The sequence below is a fragment of the Arachis hypogaea genome, chromosome 4 (genome assembly GCF_003086295.3).
Source record: "Arachis hypogaea cultivar Tifrunner chromosome 4, arahy.Tifrunner.gnm2.J5K5, whole genome shotgun sequence".
Taxonomy (NCBI): Eukaryota; Viridiplantae; Streptophyta; class Magnoliopsida; order Fabales; family Fabaceae; genus Arachis; species Arachis hypogaea.
The window spans coordinates 114,752,260-114,777,558 of NC_092039.1; the positions used below are offsets into that span (position 1 = coordinate 114,752,260).

General features: G+C 32.1%; 2 protein-coding genes across 4 annotated transcripts; both read left to right on the plus strand.

The window, feature by feature from the left end:
* Positions 1 to 301: 301 nt before the first annotated feature.
* LOC112797402 (uncharacterized) lies at positions 302 to 3,104 on the plus strand. Its single transcript, XM_025840317.3, has 2 exons — positions 302 to 571; positions 2,782 to 3,104. The coding sequence occupies exons 1-2, from the start codon at positions 386 to 388 to the stop codon at positions 2,866 to 2,868; spliced, it is 273 nt and encodes a 90-aa protein (XP_025696102.1). The 5' UTR covers positions 302 to 385; the 3' UTR covers positions 2,869 to 3,104.
* A 3,300-nt stretch (positions 3,105 to 6,404) lies between these two features.
* On the plus strand, positions 6,405 to 13,802 carry LOC112797403 (NAD-dependent malic enzyme 59 kDa isoform, mitochondrial). Of its 3 annotated transcripts, XM_025840318.3 has the most exons (19): positions 6,405 to 6,714; positions 7,549 to 7,645; positions 7,891 to 8,009; positions 8,084 to 8,251; positions 9,034 to 9,162; positions 9,453 to 9,513; positions 9,868 to 9,971; positions 10,056 to 10,139; positions 10,253 to 10,359; positions 10,500 to 10,602; positions 10,896 to 11,003; positions 11,118 to 11,183; positions 11,358 to 11,430; positions 11,549 to 11,635; positions 11,769 to 11,823; positions 11,920 to 11,991; positions 12,439 to 12,501; positions 13,190 to 13,304; positions 13,510 to 13,802. In XM_025840318.3, exons 1-19 carry the CDS (start codon positions 6,586 to 6,588, stop codon positions 13,579 to 13,581), a joined length of 1,812 nt encoding a protein of 603 aa, XP_025696103.1. In that variant the 5' UTR covers positions 6,405 to 6,585; the 3' UTR covers positions 13,582 to 13,802. The 3 variants fall into 3 exon arrangements, with proteins under 3 accessions (XP_025696103.1, XP_072092112.1, XP_072092111.1); XM_072236011.1 differs by lacking the exon at positions 6,405 to 6,714 and having other exon boundaries at positions 8,084 to 8,271; XM_072236010.1 differs by lacking the exons at positions 6,405 to 6,714; positions 7,549 to 7,645 and having other exon boundaries at positions 8,163 to 8,251.
* The last annotated feature ends 11,497 nt before the right edge of the window (positions 13,803 to 25,299 follow it).

The window sequence follows — 25,299 nt, forward strand, 5'->3', positions numbered from 1 at the left end:
AGAAATGAATTTTCTTTATTTTTTTAATATTTAAAAAAATAAATGTGATTTCTCATCTTCATTAATTCTATAAGTGAAACTAAAATTAAATAAGAAAAAAAAATAAAAAATAATATTAGACATTAAACACTATCCAATTTTTTTTTATACTAAAAAAATTCACTCCCAATAAAAATTGACCCAAATTTCAAATTGAAAATGGATAAGGACCAAAAAGAGTTTTACTCTAAAATTAAAAAGGGTCAATTTATCAATTTTTTAAAAACATATTTTTTTTTTTGAAATAAAACATTTTAACCTGGACTCTCATACACATTCATTCTCATACCACTCTTGCTCCATTCTGTGACCAATTTTCCGAAAGAAAACCGAATCGGAAAGAACCATGGGAGGAGGCGGAGCTGCAGATCACGGCCATGGAGCTCATGGAGGAGATTTCAGGAGCAAAGTATGGAGCATGACCGGAGGCCCTTACTGCCGCCCTAAGCACTGGAGGCGCAACACCGCCATAGCCATGTTCGGCGTCTTCCTCATCTGTGTCCCACTCGCTATGAAATCCGCGGAGCTCGAGGTCCCTTTTCTCAATCTACGATCTTATTTTTTTTTTCTGTTGAATTTGTTGCAGAAATTTTGAATGTTTAGGTGGATTTTTTAGGGTTTGTTGATTGATGATTTTATTGACTGATTGCGCAATCTGTTTGTGTTATTTGGGAACTCTAGGTGTGTTGATGGAATCTGGGTTTTCTAGTATCTTATTCTGGAGGTGGCTGAGGATTTAGGATTACTCTATTGAACTTTGTTCTTTATTTATTTTTTATTTTTTTAACATAGGATTGTTTTGGAGCCTAAGATTTGAAAGTTGTTTATTTTACGTTGTTAGTTAAATGCTGGAACGTTGATCTATGTTAAGATTGATGATTACATTATTATTCTTTGTTTCTCTTGCTCATCTCTAGGATGAAAACAACAACCTTTTCAGCCAGTTTTCCTTGTTTTCACCTTGATCAAGCATCTGTTTAGATTTTTAGATTTTTTATCAATCATTCAGCTGGATAGCGGGCACTGTTTTTCACATTTTGTCATTATAGCTTTCTAGCTTCACTTTGTGCATTTTGTGAAATTGGGTTTGTTTGCAGATGAATTAAGTTACAGCTCAAAAGCATCAAGCATGTTATAAATTGTGGCTTTATTTAATTCAAAAGATGTAAATTGTTTTCTGCTTTTCTCCAATCCATCGTAATTGGGTTCTGTTGCTGCGCTACCAGGCTATCCGAATTTTAGAGTATGTCTGGAATCGCAAGAATTTGAATTCACTCAATAATGGAATTCTTTTTCATGTTTTGGAACAGATACAAATGAATTAAATTTCAATGCTTATTTTTACTTTATTTATAAATCAGACCAAAAAGGGTTTGATTTCCAAATCAATTCTCACAACAACCATACTTAACATTTGAAATGTAAAAAATATCCCTATTTATAAGTGATTGTTTAATGAAAATGATTTTATCAAGGGTGAAGTTGTAAAAGAAGAATTCAACTCGTTTAAAAATCATTCCAAACCAAAAAATTGAATTCAATTCTACTAGTATATTAAAGTCACTCCAAATCATAGAATTGAGTTTCAAGTGTTTCTCACACTAAAAACTTTCCAAAAGAGAAATGGTTATTACTATAAAGTTGAAGTTGTGCATGGCTTTGCCCATCTCCCCCGTGTTCCTTTAATTCATAATGAAGATTGAGCAGTTTTGCTCAGCTTTTAGGAGATGAGGATGTTGTATGAGAATGAATGTTAATTGAGATGATGAGGATGTGGAGTAGGAAGCTGTTCAGATTGGGGGGGGGGGGTGATTAGATGGATGAGTGCACACATTAAACTAGATAGAATTTGGAATAAATGTACCAGGAAGAGAGTTGGAATAGAACGGATTAGATGGTAAAATCTCATCCTATAAAAGACCTGGTATGACTCCAATAAGGAGAGTGGATTAGATGGAGGGTAGTTTTGCAGCTAGAGATATAGCAAGACCTAAGAAAAGTTTTGAGGCAGTTATTGAGAGAGATACTATGGGTTGTTTGATCTGTATGGCTAATCCCGTCTATTGGAATAAGGCCTAGTTTTTGCTGTTGTAACTAAAAAAGTAAGGTTGTATTGCTGTGAATAAGATGTTTAACCATCAAAGTTTAACGTTGCTCTAAAATGGCAATGTTACTCTAGAAAGTATTGGTAAATAGCTGAAATATGAACCTCTAGGTGGAAATTTGGAATAAAGGTATATATGCATCAGCATATATCTAAACTACAAGTGGCAATGGTAGATGTTTATGGTCATTTCAAATTGGTTGTTTATTATCCGTATTTTTCCCATGAATGTCTCTCAGACATCAGATACTTATCCTCCACTATAAAGCATTAACCTTGTATATTAATGTCTAACTATTAATGTCTAACTGTAAATAATGCTTAATAGTTTGTTAGCTTGGAACATATTCTGTATCAGCCATCTGGATTTTATTCTGGCTTCCAGAATTTTGGTGGATACAAAATGGAATGTTGATCTGTTTTTACCTCAACCCTTGATTTACTTTCAAGTTTGAATGGCTGGATGAGTTGAACTGTTTCTTCTCATTTTTTAAGTGGTAGAAAAAGTTGGTTCAACTCTTTAAGTTGTATGTTATTCTTTAATTTTCTTTCTAATGTAAAAGGGATGACACATTGTTTTCTTTCCTTTTATATTTTGGATCTGTTGGCTGAGAAGAATTGTTTTCTTAATGTTTCAGCAACGGCCACATCACCCTGTTCGGCCGATCCCTTCCCAAATCTGGTGCAAGAACTTTGGAACTAAAGACTATAAAGACTTTGAATGATAATATCTGATCGCTGTCGCGGGTGCTCACAGATTTGTTTGTTAAAATGCTGAGCATATGAACAACTTTAAAGTGTTGTTATTACTGTTAATGTTTAGTAAGCCTTGGATCATGTAATGGACATGCTTTTTTTTTTTCTCTATTTTTAAAAATTATGGGTACATCCATTTTAGAACTCATGAAATTACAATAATTTGCTCATGTTGGCTACTTTAAATGAGAAGATTATTTGTCAATTTTGTCTATATCTTTTTTGTGTTTGAGCCAATAATTTTCTTTTTGTATATTAGACTCTGTGCATGTTTGGACGTCATTATTTTGTTAAAAAAAGATCTTTTTTTCAATGAAAAAAGATCTTTTTTTATTTTTTAACGTGTTTGGCAAATTTCTAGTAGTAAAAGTAAAAGCACTAGTAAAATAAAAAAAAGATCTTTTTTGAGAAGCTGTAATTTACATCTTTTTTTAAAAGATCTTTTTTCCTAAAAAAAAAGATGTTTTTCATGTAATAAATAAACAAAAAAGTACTTTTATATTGTTATACCCAAACATAATTGAGAGATAAAAAGACCTTTTTACATGAGATATCCAAACATAAAATTACTTTTACTTCTCTATAAGATCTTTTAAAAAAAGATAACTCAAAAAAATATATTTTCTTCGAGAGATGAGACATAGAGATTAAAGGAGTAGTTCCCCACCCCGGAGCTACTTTACCATATTCTGAATTCAACGGTTTCAATAAAGCCCCTACAGTAGTTCGTTTTGGACCAGATCTAGAACTACTCTCAACGGTTTGTGTAGCCATAAATCCTATTTTTTATTCATTGAGATCTGTTGACTTTGTATACCATTTCACTGTAAATATAGGATTTTATCCTTCAGATAGCCTTTACAAGTTTCGACATCCTTTTTATACTTGAGCTACTTTTAATTTTACAAAAATGTTATTTGTATATTAAAATTAGCCATTATGTATTTCTGATATATGTGTAGTTTAATTTATGTTTAAGGTGTATTTTGTATTTCAATGAGTATTTTATACTAGTGACTGATTGATTTTGGTGTTTAATTTTAGTGTACATTTAGCATAATTGTTAATTTTAATACTATAATTTGCAGTTTAGTGTTTTTTTTTCCTCCACAAATATTATAGTAGGAAAATAATATGATCTGTTTCCATTGCTGAAGTGAAAAACTGGAGCTTTATGCTTAGATAATGTAATAATTAAGAACCTGGATTGTTACTTCTCTGATAATAATTTTGAACCTACATGCGTTATAGAGAATGATAAACGTGGTATATGTTTACTAATGTGAGAAATATTGTAGAAAAAATATTAGGTGACCAATAACAAATTTTTTTTGTCTTATATTTGAATCAACACTAGTTAACTCTATACTTAATGATCTGTCCCAATGAGGAACAGAAGAGTAACCAATAATTATAAACTACTAACCAAGGAAATTATTTGGTGAGTTCAAATGTACAAATTAGGATGTAAAGTAAGTGATGTTGGCATATCGAATTACAATATCTAAAGAAAACAATGTGTACCAATGCATGATAAGATTCTGAAATATGAAATCTACAGGCAAGTGGCAACAAGGAAAACAATGTGTACTAATCATAAGTCCTTTTCGTTTAGTAGTAATAGATAGATTATCCTTTTTTAACCATATATAATGTAATAATTGTTCTATTCTTTTTTAATATTTAGCCATTAGTCAAAACAATTTTGAGCAGCATGAGAGAAAGAATCCAATGCTTAAAACTGGTGGTAATGCCATGTTATCCACTGATAAAATTCACAAAGGAATAGAATGTGTTGATGCTGATTTTGGTTCCATATTTTATAATGGTCAATCTCTCTCCATCCATTGCAATAAAATAATGGAATCAAATTCCGATTTCAACCTAAATCAACCTCCTAGTTGCATATTTTTTGCCATTTTATCTTCCTAATAGTTCCCTAACCATGAGAAGAAAGGCTTTGGTTTAATGGTTTTTATTCTATGAACCAAGTTATTCTAACCACTTTCTAAAACAGAATATGTTTTCTTGTATTCGAATAACAAATTATTTGAGCTTTGTATGCCTCTCTGGTCTCAATCAATCCCAGGTTTGCTCATAACTTTTCGTGAATGGTTCCAAAATAAGGCTGTTTTGCTCACTTTGCTGGCCATCAAATGTGGAATATGACATATTCCTTACTTGCTTCAAACTTAAACTTTCTATTAGCTTACATGTTTCTATAACAATGCCAGATATAAAACTAATTCCCCCCCAACTATTGTACAATCATTCATAAACACTTTTTATTATTTCTAAAATTACTTTATTTGGGTCAATTTCTGAGTATAAATATCAATAAAAATCGTAATTGTAGTTTAACATAGTTGTCTAATACTGGAATACAATTGTTAATATTTCTTGTAGCATTTTTACTTTTTTAGAATAAAATATTAACATTAATATAGTGAAATTTTTATCTTAATCATGAATCAACTTAGAATTGAGAAATTAACATTTTTTTCCCTTGTTTTTGCCTTAATATTTGAACTAATGCTAGCCAACTCTGTTTTCTCTTACATTAAAGATATTGATTCCTTACATTTTCCAAGTAACCAACAGGGAACAGGTGCTTTAATTTAGTTAGTAAGGATTTGTATTAGCTTAACTAAGGACAAGGGACGAAGCCTCATTCATAGTAAGGGACAATGGCCCCCCAACTTCCCTCTTTTTTTCCCTCTATAAATTATATATCTAAATTTCAGTTAAATTTTTTTAAAAAGTATTTTAATTTTTATTACAAAATTAATTTTTAACTCTTACCTAAAATTCAATCTAAGGTTTTTAAGGTTAAGTTCTATATATTTTGCTCATTTAATAGGTAAAGAAATCAATTAGATTAATCATTATCTTTGAATTTAACCATTATTAATATGTAAATAGAATGATAAAAAATATTATGTATATACTAAAAATTAGTCATTATATTTTTGTATAAATATATGTATTTTTTAATATGTATTTGTGTATTTTAATTTGTATTTTATATATGAGACTAATTTGATGATTTTTTTAGTATATATATAACATCGTAACTTGTAGAAGGATTTAATTGGATAAGTAATAAATACAAATACAAATATAAACTTTTTTACCAGAAATATATTATGATTTGATATTTAAAATGTAATAAATTTAATTTTTAAAAATTAAAATAAGTAAAACTATTGTACTAAAATCGAATTTAAGGGTTGGTCGCTATCTTTCTTAATTACCGACACTGACCCCTCTCTCTCTTTCTTTTCAGACCCTACCCAGATCTCACACGGGCAGCTTCCTCCAGCAATAGCAAACCTTCTGTGCCCTGCCCGAATCTCTCTCGGGCAGCACCTGCGTTCCGCCACTCGAACATTTCAAACTGTTCCACCTTTCCGAAACACAAATCACACACAAAAAACAAAAAAGAAGGAAATACTCATCAGAGTCCTTATATATAGTAACCACGCACCACGTGCACTTCAACTAACTCTTTTTTCCTGGAAAATCATACCGAACATTTTTCACTTTCTCGGGAAAATGTGCCTCCTTCAGTTCACGTAATCGCGACATTAAACCAAAAACATTCGTTCTCTGTTTTCTTTTCTTCTTGTTTAGCTAGTTACGTCGTTGCAGTGCGTTCGAGCTTTTTTCGGATCGGTTTCTCAGTAATGTGGAAGCTCGCACGATTCGCCGCAACAAGTTTGGCCCGATCGCGGCGGTTCTCGACGGCGATTCCAGGTCCGTGCATGGTTCACAAGCGCGGTGCAGATATCCTGCACGATCCATGGTTCAACAAGGTTTTCACTTCTTTCTCTTTATTTAGCTTCACTTGCAATCTATCGTAGTTTTTTCTCACTTGAAGTTCGCAACTCTCTCTTTTCAGCTTTGAATTTCGAGAATGTAGATGTTCACTTATTAATACTTTATTCTTTTGCGTAACGAAGATGTTGAGTTTATGATTTTACTTTCGTTAATTTGACAGAAAGGAAGTAACGAACTAACTAACCGTTTAAGCTGAAATGATTGCTAAAACGATGAGTTTTTCACATGGTATAGTTTTTATTTTCTATTTGTTAAAAGATAAAATTGTATTTATTGATTTTTGTGTTCTTTCTCTTTTTTTCCGTATATTCAATACAAGATGAGTTTTTATAGAAAACTAGAATAAAGTAAAGACAGAGGGGTGCTGATTGTAATAGTTCAGTAATAAATATTTGAGTGAAAACCATTAGTTTCGGCAACGGAATGAGTGTTGACATAGAATATGATAGTTCCTGTGCTCAAAAAGTTGTTTCCAGAGTTTTTTGGATGACATTTTGATAATTGTTATGAAATTATTTATTTTAAAAAAATCGTCTAATGTGTATATGTAAGTAGATATTTTGATGTCAGTTAGTGCTAACTGATTGGAGCAAATTTTTGTAGTTGCTTGCTTATTTACATCGAGAGAGAGATTTTACGTTGCATTTGTTCGAAGTTTGTTTAAACGTTGAAAATGTTGATTTATTACGAAATTATGCTTGATGAGAACCTTTTTTCTATCTGATATACGTTGCTTTGGTTTATGTTTTCCATCCTAAAACTCTTTTTATTTATTTATATATTTATTGTTAAATTCTCTAAAAATATAGGATACTGGGTTTCCCTTGACTGAAAGGGATCGGTTGGGGCTTCGGGGTCTCCTTCCTCCTCGTGTCATATCATTCGAGCACCAATATGAACGTTTCAGTAAGTTTGATACTGATCTTTGGATATTATCTTCTTAGAACTATTTTAGCACTTTGGTGTTGTTTGATTTGATCCTTGTAGTAACTGACTATACTTAGTGACACAAGGCTTAGTTGTTGCTGTTCTTTTAGCTATTTTATCTATGCTAATATCTAAGCTTTGAATTCCTGTTTCTTACTTGTCTCTAATTCTTTCTTCAGTAATCTTAAATCAGCTGATTATTTAATTTATTATTTTTCGTTCAGTGAATTCATACAGGTCCTTGGAGAAGAACACCCGGGGCCAATCAGATAAATTTATTTCCTTAGCGAAATGGAGAATCTTAAATAGACTGCATGACAGGAATGAGACTCTGTACTACAGAGTGAGTTTCATCACTAAGTTTTTAATCCAAGAGTATAAGGACATTTGATCTTATTCGTTACCTGCCCTCTTCAGGTTCTTATTGATAATATTAAAGAGTTTGCTCCAATAATCTATACTCCTACAGTTGGATTAGTGTGTCAAAATTATTCAGGGTTATATAGGCGCCCACGTGGAATGTATTTTAGTGCCAAAGATAAAGGAGAGATGATGTCGATGATCTATAACTGGCCTGCAAATCAGGTAGTACTGAATTAACCATGGTAAATGCCACACCTTTTTCTCTTCATTCGTGATTGAAATATGGCAATGGCTTTTAAAAGTATTGCTCAAGATTGTATCATAGTACTTAAAGCATGTTTAGTTTAGCATTTTGAAAGAACCAGGCCATGGTTTGGACATATGCTGCAGGAGACAACCTAAACCAAACTTACCAAACACGCTATCAGCAGCTAGAAGTTGGAACAACTAAAACCTATGTGAACTTCTTTAATACTTGAAATAAGTAATTCTGTTCCTGAATTTTGTAAATTCTGCATTCCTTATGGATAAAATTGAAGGTGATTACTCACATGTCTTCATGTGAAGATGATATCTAAGAACCATTAGATGTTTTGACATCTTTATGTGAGTAGCCATCAAAATTGAATTCATCTGACCTGGATGTCATATTCTCTTATGATTTATTTTGTAGTATGTCAAAATTCATAATAATTAAGGGACAAAAGAAGTACATAGGTTTACAATGTATTTTATTATTGTTATTAGGTTTTAGGTTCATAAAACAGACTGGAGGCATATAAAAAATTAGGAACTATGCAGGCAGTTACAGTATTTTATTCTTATTTCTCAACTTGATAAATGTTTTGGTAAATTGATTTATTCAACTGTTACGTGACTATCTTCTTCACCATGTCTTTAGAAGAATTTGATTCATTATCATTAAGTAGCAAACTTCTTCCTGGCCTGCCTTAAATTGTTTATCTATCATTATTGGTTTTAATAATTTATTTCCACCATTTCAGGTAGATATGATTGTCTTGACAGATGGTAGTCGTATTCTTGGCTTAGGTGACCTTGGAGTTCAAGGCATTGGAATACCAATAGGAAAACTTGATATGTATGTTGCTGCTGCTGGTATGAACCCACAGAGAGTATGTGTTTCTTCCTTTAGTTTGATATCTCTCTTCTTTGCTAATTTCCTCTTCAACTTGAACTCCACATGTTTGCTGGCATGTTTGGTTCAAGTTAATCTTGTTCATTGTTGCTTAGTTAATTATTGATCCGATGGTGTGTGTGTCAAATTTTGACTTTGTTATAACTTATAACTATTTGTTATCGGTGATAGTTTAAATTTTAGGCATTCTCTTTAAATTTAACTTGACTTGGTAAGCAAACCATAACTCTGGTTTAACTTGTACTGTTTGTTATTTTCTTGTGGCAGATACTTCCAGTTATGTTAGATGTTGGCACAAACAATCAAAAGCTACTTGAAGATCCACTTTGTAAGTAACACTGTTTCTTTAGATGTTTTGTTAGCTTATCTCTTAGTTTGGTTTTGTCCCTTTCTTGTTTTTTCCGAGGACGTGTTTTTTATGTAAGAGCACTATGATGTTATTCAGCATTCTAGATTTTGTGGTTGCCTTTCAGTTTTAATACCTTGCAGAAAATAACTCTTTCACTTTTGTTGGCATGGTATAAACATAATTAACTTTTGCTTCCTGATTTTTGAAGTGTTGGAGTAAAATTCCTCAATTGTTTTACACATTCTTGGTGATCGTGTAGAGAACTAGGATGATAGTTCATCCTAATTTACATCGTGAAAGTTATTGTGTTCTAACATGATTTCAATGTGACAGATTTGGGAGTTCGACAACCTAGGTTGGAAGGTGAAGAGTACCTAGCAGTTGTGGATGAATTCATGGAAGCTGTCCATGCTCGTTGGCCTAAGGCTATTGTGCAGGTTTCTTCTTCTAGACCATATTGTTCTCAATTTTCAATTTAGATTTGATTAATTTGGTAACTGGATGTTTGGCTGATTTATCAGTTTGAAGATTTCCAAATGAAGTGGGCTTTTGAAACTTTGTACCGATATCGCAAAAAGTTTTGTATGTTTAATGATGATATTCAGGTGAGGAAGTGATGCAATATTTAGTACGTATACAATCTTCAAGGTTTTAAGCAATGCACTGTGTTCTTTAAGTATATGGAAGTTCAATTTTCTTCATGTCCATTGTCCAACAGGGCACTGCTGGTGTTGCACTTGCCGGATTACTGGGAACTGTAAGAGCCCAAGGTCGACCATTGTCTGATTTTGTGAATCAAAAGATAGTTGTGGTTGGAGCTGGGAGGTACTTGCAAAATTGATTGTGATGTAATTCTTAATGGTGTCCACTTTGTTTATCCCATTATTGCTCCTTCTTCATGCCTTAAGATTGCTTCCATGTTACTGTCGAGTTCTGCCTTACATGTTTTCTTTCCTGGCTTTCAGTGCAGGTCTTGGTGTTCTTAAGATGGCTGTCCAGGCAGTTTCAAGGATGTCCGGGTGCAGTGAAACAGCTGCCAAAAGTCAATTCTATTTAATTGATAAGAATGTACGCTTCCAACTTCTTACTAGTGTTATAACTAGTTTTTTAAATTAAAGTATTCAAACGGTAATTGTGTTCACCACAGTATATGATCTAGTTCACTCATGATTTTGGTGCTGCTTTTTCTTATCCATATAGTAGAAATATCACCTTATCTTCTATCATCAAATTACTTTTGTCTGAGTCCATTCCTCTATCGATTCTGTTAATTTATCATATGAACGTGATTTGATTGTGAAGATTATATTAGATGATTCGTTATTTAAGTATGTTGTTAATGACATGATGTCTGAATGCAGGGTCTTGTCACAACAGAAAGGAGCAATCTAGATCCGGCTGCAGTTCCCTTTGCTAAACACCAAAGTGACCTAGAAGGTCTTGCAGAGGGTGCTAGTATAATTGAAGTGGTAAATGTTACTCGTGGAAAATTCAGTTGGATCTAGTATGTTTATGATGTATTTAAAACTTACTTTGCTATAAGAGAGTTAAACTATTTTAAATGTTGAACCTATTTTCTTTAGGTTAAGAAGATTAAGCCACATGTGCTTGTTGGATTGTCTGGGGTTGGTGGTATTTTCAATGAGGAGGTAATTACCTACTATACTAACACTTTTATTATGTCATATTCCTCGGGAAATATATTTATTACTTAAATGCAACAGACATGTTTGAAAATGTCTGTTTCACAGCTTTAGGTTCTGAATCTTATGCTTTATTACTGTATTTAAGTCCTTAATTTTAATGGTTGAGATTCATCTCAGGTGCTTAAGGCAATGAGAGAATCTGTTTCGACAAAACCTGCTATCTTTGCAATGTCTAATCCCACAATGAATGGTTTGTTTGTACAAGGCTCATTAAGCACTCACAATTGCTTAATAATGTCCTCAATTTTCCTTTTAACTTCTTTTTCTTTTTTTCCCCACTCCTTTTTTTGTGTTGGTTATTCGGACAGCTGAATGCACTGCTACTGATGCTTTTAACCATGCGGGAGAAAATATAGTGTTTGCCAGTGGAAGCCCTTTCGAAAATGTAAATCTTGGTAAGTACGTCTTCCTGTGAATAATTAGTTTTGAATTCAAGTATCTTGTCTTGTTCAGATCCTCCTCAGCTGCAAAGGCTTCAGAAGATGAATATTGCTATTTATTTTGGTCGTTATTTTTAATTGCACACAGGTGATGGAAAATTTGGCCACGTAAATCAAGCCAACAACATGTACCTGTTCCCAGGGTAGAGTGCATTTGCAGCTTAGAAATTAAAATTATTCATCAATTTTCTCTCGTGGTGGAACATTGGTGTCATTTGTATTGTGATTTTCCATTTCAGGATTGGTTTGGGAACACTTCTGTCAGGTGCTCGTCTCATAACAGATGGAATGTTGCAGGAAGCAGCTGAATGGTATGTTAAACTGGACATGCTGCTTTTTCAAGCCATACCTGGTATCAATGAGAGTTTAGGAAATAATCTTATTTGATTTATGTAGGGATGCTCTGGTTTTAGGAATAACATTTCAGCCATTTGACCTTGTCTTATGTTTTGTCTAATTATTATTCTTTCTGTTTCCTATATCCTTTCAATTAAATAATTTCTTTATATATCTTAATGTTCGAGAAATGATTTTTCCAAAACTAATACATGTGCACAATATGATGAGGATTTTGATGTTAAAGGTGTAAATAAACGCCATAAATGATAGTCCATTGCGCTTTAAATTTCTACGAGCTATACGGTGACAAACTTATTACATTTTCTTTTCAGTGTTTCATATGCCATTTTAATATTTCCTTTAATGAGATACCACTTGTCTTTTTCTAATGAATACCTAACATGCTGTCTTTCTAACAGTCTTGCTTCATACATGACTGAGGAAGATATCCATAAAGGAATTTTGTATCCATCAATTGATTGGTAATGCTCTCCCTTTTCCTTGTCATCATTTGATTTTTGTTTTCTCTTAGTCTCCTTTTTTCCCTACTACCTTTTTGAATCACTGCAAGAAAGGAAATTCAATTTGTTAACACAACTTTTGGATGGATACACTGTTGGAAAATAAATATATAACGATACAACCATATTAGGTGTATACCAAAATTAACCACTAGTATAAAATACAGATTGGAATACAAAATAGACATTGAGAATGAGTTAAATAATACATGTATTTATGCACAAAACATAGTAGTTGATTTTAGTGTACAAATAATATTTTTGACAACCATATAGTTTTGGTTTTGGTATTTGGTACCTTCTCCAAATTAGACCTTGAAAGAGTTGTGGGATCTCAACTTAGTTCTCAAGATTTCTGACACAATTATTGTTTTCCAAAGAGTTGTGCGATATTGATTTGGTTCAGAAAAAATCTGCCACATTAATTTGTTTATTGAAATTAAACTATCATTCCAAGTTATGTCAAACTCCTTTGGACCAACTTGAGATAAACTCTACTCTTTTGCAAAGCAAGTTGATAATCTGATATAACGGCTTTTTTCAATATCCTATACCTCTGTTGAGGACTAATTTGAAGTTCTACTATTGGATAAAATTTTCTTAATAGTTTTTAGCCTCCTCTGAATTGATACTACTTTCCATGCTGCAGTATACGGAACGTTACAGCAGAGGTTGGGGCTGCTGTTCTAAGAGCAGCAGTTGTAGAAGGGCTGGCTGAAGGACATGGTGATGTAGGATCAAAAGAACTTGCACACATGTCAAAAGTAAGGAAAATATCTTATTACTTACCGATGATATGTACAAATGTTGAGCATCAGAATATCTTTATCCATTTTTGACATGTAAATGTCATCTTTATTTCACTTATATTCTGCCACTGCTAACACATGCTTTGTTTCACTGACATGTCATCTTTATTTCACTTATATTCTGCCACTGCTAACACATGCTTTGTTTCACTGATTACAGGAGGATACAGTAGGGTACGTTAGAGAAAACATGTGGTTCCCTGAGTATAGCCCCCTTGTTCATGAGAAGTAAACACTTCACACAGCTCAATGCTGCAGTAATGCCTTCTTTTCCATTTTTTGTTTCCATCCATAGAAATTCATAACTTGTAAGTTGTAACGTTTATGGTTGTTGAGGTCTTAGGGTTGAAAGAGATGTGTTCTCCATTGTTGTAGCAGTGAATTGTCAATGTAACGGTGTTTATCTAGATTTAACTTCCGTTGATATAAAATTTTATTGGCATTGTGAAGTCCTATCGATCTCTAATTTTGATGTGCATCGAAGTGGGTGGTAAAACACTAAAACTATAAAGTTACTTCATAAGTTGGAAAAAATGATTAAATTTCAAAGTTATCAATTTCCTTGAATTTTAAATTATAATACTTTTACTTATTACTAAGTATATATTAATTTTTAAATTAAAACTTAGAGACAAATGTAAGATAGGTTTTAATACTCTATATATTTGTATAGTTATGAGTTAAAATTCATTTTGACCGCTGAAATTTTTACTTAGCCTTAATTTTGATCTCCAAATTTAAGTTACCAAATTAAGATCTCAAATATTAGATCGTGACTCACGTTTGTCTTTGGAGTTATCTCCATTAACGGAAATCTGATGTGGCACGTTATGTTGTCAAGGTGTACATTCATGTGGCACTCAACTTGTCAAAGTGGATGTGTAATGGTTGAATGATGTGACAAAAGTTATTCTACTCAATTTAACTCTTCCAAAGATGTTAAAATTCTAATTTGCAGCCCTCTTTTTTCAAAATGTTCGAAATTTTACTGGAGATATGATGAGTTCAGGAAGCTAAGATTCAGGGAGTTCTACGCAGTTACGTTTTCATGACGCTTCCGTGAGGAACCTTAATCGTGGGAGATTAGGAAAGATTCATGATTGATGTGGTTGTGGGATGCGTCCAGTACTTCGATGGTCTGGAACAAATGCCAATTCCAAGAGATTCTTTTATGGTGTCCAATTTATGATGTAAGTTTAATGTCGTCTTCTTCCATGTATTGTTCTTGGTTGTTGAAGAATTGATAGAGTTCTAGGAGAATGTGGTGTGGTTTTTTTATGTCGGCAAAGCACAATCTGCAAACAATAATAATAGTTGAAAGATGAATTTGACATGAAAAATTAACACAGTGAAAGCTAACATTAGGTGTTTAAAATTATGGATTAGTATTTTAAGTTTGCTTATTTGTTTAGGTGTGTTTGAGACTCTTGTGTATGATGTAAGTATGGTTAAATTTTGATTAAAAGTATGTAACTAATGGTATATATGTTTAGTATGAATGAAAGTATTGTAGAAAATAAATATAAAAAAAAAAGCATATTTTAGCTCCTCTGATACATATGTAATGTTGTAACATGAAGAAGTAAACCTAAATATTAAATATGCTAGTACTATTCATAAACTTTAGTTTAAGTCTACATTTAGGATCTAAAAAAAGGTATACATAGCCATTAATTGAACAAAACAAACTGACCAAAATAAATATGGTAGAATATCATAAAATACATCTAGAGAGTCATCAATAATTAAGTATATAGACACATACATAACCATGTTCCAGTGACACAAGATAAACATAATTAAGAAAGCAACTATCCTAATTATAATAATTCATCATTGCTGAAAATCAATCACTTTTTTTTAAGAGGTTTGAATGCTGGTTTTGTTTCTGGTGTAGGGACAAATTTCATGAATTTAGCTATCCTTAAAAATGTTCCAAAACTTATTTCTTGCATTGGATCAATACTTGCTAATCTTGGGACTAGAGATGCTTTATTTTTAGGTGTAGTTTGTTGGGCCTCGTTGTAGAAGTTACCCATAGCTGCAGGAGTGGAATACAAATCTATATCAGTTTGAAACATAATTAAACTAAGGAGACAATTAAAATAAATCTTAAATCCACAAATGTAAGGACAAATTGGATAGTTACTTGTTCTCCATCCTTTGATTGTGAAAAAAATGGTTGGGATAGCATAATCTCTGAAGGAGCACTAGCATTTGTTGGGGTTTCAAAGGTAGCAACATTAGTGGCTAGAGTAGGCTCACCCTCTCCTTCTCCGCCTTCTACAGGTTCACACTTTATGGTTTCATTTGCATTAAAAGCCCTTTTTTCTTAGAAATTACAACTACTGCAACAGTAGCAAGGGTAACTGCAACATCATCAATTTTTTGTAGGAGCAGTTTCTCTTCATGTGATCTTTTATCCTACGATAAGTACAAGTAAATTCCTTGTATTTTCTATTTAGTTTCGTTGCTTCAGTCTTACTCTTTTTACTTTCTAAAGGCTCTTCATCTATATCCTTTCGTCTTTTTACCTTCAAAGAATCTGGCTTTTTCCGAATTTTGGGAGATTGAGACCTAATATACTGAGACTTCTCTTACATTACTTATCTACAAATAAAATTCAACAAATGCACGTATGTTTTTTCTATGAATCCATGGTCAACCAAGTGTGACAATAGTCTTCAAAATTTTCATTCAGTCTAGCTATTGCAATATATGTGTAAATACATGGTATACCTAAAACAATTTACATCCAATCAGAATTTGTTACAACTTCCAACCTAAAATGCATGTCTAACACAGTTATTTCAACCAAAAACACAATGCCTACAATTTATAGTGGTGGTTGGAATGGACTTCTCATGTTTATTGGATTTTGCTTTAGAAGAACATGGTCTCGAACGAGGCATTGATGTGGGCTGGACTGGAGGTGCAGAAGTGGTGGACTGAGCTATAGGCTTTGAGGTGGTCTGGGTTGGAGGTGGACTGGACTGGAGACTTTGAGGTGGGTTGGACTGAAGGTGCAAAGGTGGGCTGAGCTGGAGGTACAGAGGTGGTCTACGTTGGAGGCTTTGAGGTGGGTTGGGCTGGAGGTACAAAGGTGGGCTGGACTGGAGGTGTCAAGATGGGCTGACTTGGGGCGTTGGATATGGACTCCTCAGAGAATGTGGTCATTGTTGGCAAGGGTGTGGAAGAATTTTGTTCAAAAAGTGTGTTTGAGATACATTGAAAAATAAAAAAAAAAAAACTCAATAATAATTTCAAAAAACAGAGGATAATAGCTGAACTTACTTCAAACACCAAACAACTAAACAGAGCATGCATCATTATTTTTTAAATACAAGCAATAACACACACATAATAACATTTATTCAATGATAATAAAAGATACAAATAAATTTTTTTTTCAGCAACAAAAACAAAAAACAAACCCTAACATCATTTAAATGCAATAACTTACAATACTCTAGATATAGATAACAGATTACATAAGAAAATACAATGCAAAATATAAACCAAAACGAAAGTTAAGAACAGAGTATCAAAAAATTGAAAAAAAAAAACTTTACTTTTTAATCTGATTTTTGCCCTTTGTTTTTGCGCTAATGCTACTTGTTCAACAATTTTGTCTAACAATTTAATACACAATGAATGTTACCCGCATTTCTGATTCTCCTTTCTCACAATCAAACATGAGATAAAAACAAAAACGTAAGAAAGAAAAATAAAAAAAAAAAAGAAAAAAAAAAGGTTTGATCCAACTTTTTTAACCCAACTTTCTGACATGCTTGCTATGTCATTCTCCTAATACAGAGTGATATGATTATTTGGGTGAGAAAAAGGAACTGACATAGTGACATGTATCAAAAATTCAAAATAGACATATGATGAGTGATTCTAAATCTTAAGCAATCATGGAAGGGATTTTGTATTTAACGCTACGCTAGAAGTATGAAATACTCATCTCATAACTATTTATAATTTATTAAAATCTTTTATTTCTACTTTTTATCTACTTTATTATTATAGCTTAGAATTTTTTTATTTTTCTTTTTATTCTCATGACATTTATTTTTTTTAGGTTATTCTATAATTCTCTTAATAATATAGTAGTTAGTATAATAAAATTGCCAGGCGAAAGCAATTGTGATGACCAAGGTCTTTTTATAACAAATATATGTATCATTCATTTATCATAGGGTGTGTTTGGATTTGCGTTAGAGAAGAGAGAAGCGCATTTGAACTTCTTGAACGGCTTCATCTTCATGTTTGGCAAGTTTTTAATCTGTAAACGCAGAAGTGATTTCTATGTTAAACCAACGTTTACCGAAAGCTATAAATTGTAGCTTTTCCGTTTAACTTTTCACGTTGGATTAAAAATTATGTTCTATGTACCAATTATGTCCTTCATTATTCATGTTTATTTTTTTTTTTATAATATTCTTCCTAATACTCTCTTATACATATTATTGTTTTTTATAAAATTTCTGTTTTTTTTTATTTATATGAGTTTTTTTATTGTTATTGTTATTTTTTTTACATGAAATATTTTTTTACTTTGTATTATGATTCTATTAATCCTGTTAGAGTACTAAGGAATATTAAAAATACTAAAAAAATATTAAAATTTATTTAAATATTTAAAATAAAATTATAAAATAACATAAAATAATTATTTAAATTCATGTCCTTTTCTGTAATTTTTCACCTAAGAGTGATTTTGAATAATATAATCCAAACAATATTTAGTTTATTATAATCCATTTTGAATAAAAATTGGCAAACATAAACCACGTTAACACTAACTCACTTTTGATCAAAATCAATTTTACAAAATCAATTTTATACAAACCTCAGTTTACAAACTGTAATCTAAACACACACATAGTACTGCAAGTAGCGAATAATATATTCCACCAACTATTTCATGATTGAGCACGAAACATGGCAGCATATGCTTTACCTCCTTCCTTCATTATTCACTGCTTCTTTGATTTGAATTGCTATATAGCAATTAGCACATCATGACCGATGATGGTTGTGGGCTTCGTCATCCTTATCAGAAGGAGGCATGTATGATGTTTTTCTGAACTTTAGAGGCATGAAGAAAACAGAGAAGGCAAAGACAAGGCGGAAGCGTGGAAGTTGGCTTTATCTACACTTTGCGCGGGCTAAAGTGGACAACACATTGTTCAGAAGGGAGATCAGTGAGTTTTTTTTTAATTAGGGAAAGTATGAGGAGCCAATGAAATAGTTGTACAATATGTACAATGAAGATTTATGGAATATTAAAAATATAATTAGTAGTGTTACTTTTTCTCATCAGCTGAAGATTTTGGGACGAGTGATATCATGACATGGTATTAGAGTGCTAGATCCGAAAGGTCAAGAGTTCGATCTTTGGTAAACCCCAAAATCAATTTAATATTCTAAATAGTATGAGGGATGTTACTTAATAGTCCATTGTCTCCCTAGCGAGATCCAATTAATTAATTATGGAAAAGTATATGGAACCAAAAAGTCATCAGCCAAAAACCAAACAAAATCACATTAATTTATATTAATAATTAATTTTAAATTTTTTAAATTCAAAATTTAAAAAATTTAAAATTAATTAAGTAAACCTAATTAAAACTTATAAAAACCATCTTATTCTCTCTCTCATATTAACCTACCCATCTCCAACAATCACACACACAGATCTCTCTCTCCAATGCTGCTGGAAGCGACAGTGACTTCTATGCTCTCCGCGACGCCCTCAACAAGCGCATCCAAACAACTGCTTCAACACGAAGTGCACTTTCGACTTCGTCACCAACGACGAAACCTTCTCCTCTTCCCTCCTTAACCACGTGCCTCTGCAAGCTCCAGCGCGTCGATGACGCGCTCCATGTCATCAAATATATGACATGTACTGACATCGTAGGCTGCTGCCGCAGTGAACGGAAAATTCTTGCACCGTGAAATCGAAGAAGCGCGCTACATCAAACTCGTAATCGAGGCCGATTTCGTGAGCCACATAAACGTCATTCTCTATTTCCATGTCTTCCTATTCCTCCTCCATTGTTGTGGTGGTCATCATCATCGTTGTCACTACCTATTGCGATTGTGGGTTATGAAACTCCGAATAAAACTCGTTGAAGAAAATGCACTGTTAAATGTTTATAGCTACTGTTACTGTTAGCTAGTCAAACTACTGAGTACTGAGAAGAATTTTACATTTGAATACCAAATTGTCTCATTATTCAATTTAATTAAATATTATATAATATAATAATAGTATTTTGTATTTTTTTTATTAATTATAAAAAATATTCATTTAATATAAAAAAAACATCCTAATAATAAACAAAAGAAACATCCAATTATATTTTAATAAAAATAATTAAATATCTATAAAATTTAAAAAAATGAAAAAAGAAACATCCAATTATATTTTAGCAAAAATAATTAAATATTTATAAAATTTAAAAAAATATGAAATTCTTAAAGAAATAGAAACATTCACATTTACAATACAAAAAAATTCGAAAAATATATAAAAGAACATCCATTTAGTATGAAAAAGAAATATTCTGATACTTAGGAGAAGAAACATTCATATATATTAACTCGTAGAGATTTTGGATTTATCCAAAAGTATTTGGTTGATTTTTAGTTAATACCCTTTTGGTTCCTAGCATTACTCATTAATTATTTAATTACCTAATTGTTAATCAAGGGATGAACTTATTATAATGAACATATTATTATTGTTATTATCTATATTTTTTAATCCTCGATATTTTGAAATTTTAGAATTTATGATTTAAAATTAAAAAACGGATGAAATTTTAGAATTTATGATTTAATCGAATTAGCGTTATTCAATTTATTACTTATACAATTTATTGACATAAATAATTAATTTAAAATTAAAAAATATCAATAAAAAATATTTTTATTTAGATTTAAATAAAATATCAAAAAATAAAACTAATAAAAATAAAAATTAAACTCTTATAATTTAGTTTAAATTTTAAAGAATCTACATTTTTATAAACTTATAAATTTAAAACAGAACAATAAATAATTTTTAAAAATTTATTAAAAATTATTCTTTCACAAATTAAATAATAATTTAATTGATATAGTATTTTAATTATTTCTCAAATTAAATTATATATTGTATAAATATAGTTTGTTATTTTATAGAAAACGGTTCTGGTATATCATTTTCTTTAGTGAAATATCATATTCCATTCTTTTAAAACCAATCAGATTCAATTTAAAATATATAAAGGGTTTAGATTGAAGAAAGAGTTTTATTGTGGACATGAAGCCAAGAAGTGCATGAAAGGCATGCAACCAGTTCATTCCTTCTGTAGTGTATGAACATTGAGCATGTCGTGTGTGTCCAACTTGGTGCCAAACTAGCCATTCTCTTTAAGTGAATCTGGCTTAAATACCAAATGTTGAGCCGAGCTGAGCTGCTTTTGGGTATTTTTTTACAAATATTTTGTTCGTTCACTAAGAATTTCTCTCCCTCTCTCTCCAGCTCTATTACCCTCTTTCTCTAACTCTCTGCCTCCGCTTTAACGGAAATCGTCTCAATATAGCTCTCTGCGCCCATGTCTCCGCCCTCCCTCAGCCTCCATACTGCCCCTTTCTCACCAGCACACCCCCACTGCCTACGAGTCTCCCTTTACCCACCCTCTCCTGTCGGCTCCCTTGGCTTCTCTCCATCGAGGGCTAGTCGTGCCTCACTCCGTCATGGGCTCGTTGTGCATCCATGTCTCTCCATTGTCATACTCCTCCTCCCATCTCTACCTCCTTCAAGGTGCATCTGTTAATTTAACAATTTTGGGAGATTAAGATTTGATTTGTTTTGCATAGAAAGTAGTTTTCTGATAATAATGTGATTTTAGATTGAGGATTTGTATTTTTTTTAAACACTAATTTAGTGATTTGTGTATCTTTTACATTGATTTAGTGGGTTTGTTAGAATATTGGATAAAGAACAATCATTGTGGAACTGAAGGTGAGTTTTTTGCCTTACTAATATTTTTCAATCAATGAACAGAAAGCAAGTTATAATCAAATTATTTTAATATACATTCATGATTGCTTACGAAGCATGCAAAGCAGGATTTGTCTTCTCTAGGCAATGGTTTCATGGACAAGATGGAACATATAGTAAGATTAAGGTTATTGTCATCATGTGCTTATGCTCTCATTATACCCAACAGTTAATTTATTTACTTTTGATGTAAGTTTTGAATTTTGATGTTATTATGTCTTTCCACTATAGCTTATAGTTGTTTCTTGAGCATGATTTTTTTTGGGGCAGGAGATTATATTCGTTTTTCAATTCTTTTTATTTATATTCTATACGTTATTCTATTATCCATTGAATTTCCTTTATTTTCGCATAATTTACCTTTTCTTAGATTAATTGACATTGTTGTGGCCTTAAAAATCTGTGGTTTGGTTGAATTCAATAATTTTTTTTGAATTCTGATGTATTCTTACTACGCATTTTTGATTGAAATGAGTAAGCTATTAATTACTGATGAAAAAGCAAATCTAGAAATGTAAAGTTTGAAATATCTCCATTGAATTTGGCTAAACAATCGTATGTTGTCTTTACATTTGCAGGGTACGATTGTAAGCATCCAAATGATGGAACATAGGAGGCAGCGCTTGCTGAGTTTATAGCCTTGGATATACATCTTAATTCTTAAGATCAAAGTTATGAAAATGAAAATGATTAATAAAATGTGCCTTGAAGAGTCATGATTAGTAATATTTAGAGGTTTGATAAGATAGTTTATGAAGAATACTTGATTGGCTATGTAAACTGTGAATTAGTCCTTTTCACTTTTTATTTTATCTGAGTTGGTTAATGTACATGACATTGCAGTAGTTATTTATATAAAAATAGTTTCAATGAATATATTTAACCAGTTTTTGCTTTAACCTCTTAATTGTGAATGTTGTTGCAGTTTTTATTTCAGATTGTAGTTAAGAATCATATACAACTAAATATAGTTGCAAATGTTAAACATGAAGCCAAAATATGTTGGTATCTACAAGTAGTTTTTGCTATAGTGGAACTACTTGCCAGATTCGTAAAAAGTTTAGTTTCATTTTTCATTGGGCATTCATTACTTGCGAAATTTGTTGAAAAAATTATATGCAATTTTTGCGGCATTGTGCCACTCGCGAATTATGTTGTGAATTTTGTATATGCAAAAAATACACAAAATTTGTTCGTGTCTTGTTATTTGAAAAGATTTATATTAGACAAATTCTATACTAATATTTATAAACAAAAGATTAGATTCTGCAATGTTACATTAAATTAGGTAAAACCGGAATATAACGGATCATGACAAGCAAAATCAGGGAAAGTTCCATCTTCACCTCTTAGAAATTATAGTTAAGAAAACACAAGAAGCACAAAGCCAATTTCAATGATAAGTTTACTGGATCGGCATTTGGAAACGTCATGACGGGCGGTCTCTGGTTGCAGATCTGGTGCCTAGACCGTCCATCATGGGTTACTAGAACTGGCACCGTTGTCACGATGATGTCGGAGCTGGTCAAGGTTGAATATACGTTCGTGGAGTGCATCGTTGGTGTCAGGGACGTCGTTAAGCCTCGTCGGGAGAGTTAAACAACATCTCCATCACCTCCTCCGGCCGTACTAAACCGCTATCACGTACATCATTGCCCAGGTCACCACTATCATCTAAATATCCTGTTCCAGAGGCCGCCTCGTCCATGCCAATGTCCAGTGACGTTTCCTGCATGGGCGGATGTACACTGATTATTTAGGGGGACCATATTTCAAGTGACCAAACAATTTCTTATAATTGATGCTGTCCTCATCAAGAAGTGCAAATTATATTACAATCTATGATCCTTATGAAATATAAAATTAATATTTCAATTCAAATTAAGATATTCAACATTTAGAACAATAATGCTAGCATTTTAGCATCAATAATACAAAATTATAATTAAATATTTAAATAATAAAAAAATAACTTAACAAAACAATCTATAATTACATACACACATAACAAATACTATTAAATTCACTAACTGATCAAGCACATAGAAAAGAAATATATAAACACCATCAAGCTAGACTAACAGGAAATTTAATTTATTTTATTTAACTCAACAAAAAACTAAAAGTAACAGTTACTGTTGCTTCATTTGCAACAATAAAAGTGCCTCGTTCAGTACATCAATGCATCAGAAAATCAACAAAAATTCCCATAATCAGCAACAATTCCCATAAATTCGTTTTCTGAATCAACATACACATCAACAACAAAAATAAAATTAAATCCATATTTGGTAGCCACTCAACAACCACCACACAATTGATGCATCTTCCAACGAACAGATACTGCAACGACTTCATAGATCCTTGAAGCCACTGGGCAAGGTCACCAAATTTGGCATACAAACGAAGTCTACAGCCTTTACCTCAAATTGGAATGTTGATAATTCTAGCTTGTCATAATTATCAACTACCTAAGTATCTAACAGAGAAAAATGTTCAATATCAAGTTGTAGGGACCTAAGACTATTATAACCGGAGAATCTTAAAAATTAATTACAAAATGAGATGAAAATGAAGAAGCATCAGCCTACCGGAGAGATGACGAGAGATGAACGGCGAACACATAGTGACCTCGCAGTGAGATTAAGCAAACAAAATGACTCCAAGTCACAACAAACAACATTCAAAATTAAGCAATTAACCAAACCAAATGATTCCTAGTCACAGAATATAACATAGAATATAAGATCACAAAGGTCATGAACATTGTAACGAAGACACCAATAGTTACTACAATATGAAATCAGAAATTTCAGAACCAGTAAACCTGTAAATGAAAACCACAATAATCTTTCTAGAATACACAATTAAAAAAATTGCAAAATGGAGAAAACAACAAGATCTACCTCACGCCGGCGAGGGAAGCACGAACAGAGGAGACGGTGGCGGGGGGCACGGTGGCGGTGATAGACGCACGGTGAACAAAGTGAGAGCGCGCTCGAACAGAGGAGATGACCACACGCTCTTGCGACGGCGCCGGACTCCCACACGCGATGAGGCTGCAGGGTTGAGGTGGCTACGGTGGTGGACGTGACTAACGGCGGCAGGGCTAGGTCACCGTGTGGCTAGGGATTCAGTTCTTCATTCCTTTCAATTTCAGATAGAAGAGGGGGTGGGAGTGTGAATGCCCATTACTCAACACAAGTTTCAAGGCCTAAGCCCTCTTTCACCATTCTATTTTAGCCACGGCCTATTAGCCATTTTAAGCTGGATAATTATGACATTTCAAGTACTTTGCCAGGGTTACTTTTGTCTATTCAGTGTTCACTACAAGACAAAAAAATTTTTGGCTACCTATTCGTACAATGCATACCGTATTCCTCTTTTTTTTTATTATCATACCTAATAACTTTCCTATTTTATATTGTATAACTATCCATACTTCTTACTCTAAAAAGATTCAAGTTTTAACTCCTACGCTATTTTTGAGGGTTATACTTTATATTAATTTTTTCAACATCAAAAGTCTCGATAATGATTTTTTTTAGATGCTAATGGATCAAAGAATAATTTTTCTCGAATTTGAATTAAAACATAAAAGTTGAATTTTTATTCTTACTTGTTTTGATTTTTTTTATATTTTATTTGAATCCAAATATGAGTATTTTTTTATTGACATGCATAAGTAAAAATCAAATCTGATTGATACTACTATTATAGCTAAATTGAATCCAATTAATTCGATTCACATAAAGATATTTTAAAATAGGTGTGTAACGAAAATTGATTTAGAATATCTGCGTAATTTTAAACTCCATTCAATTTATTAGTGTAAATTAGTTTATTTGTCATAATTCATGATAAAGTTTTTTTATTAATTAGTTGGTA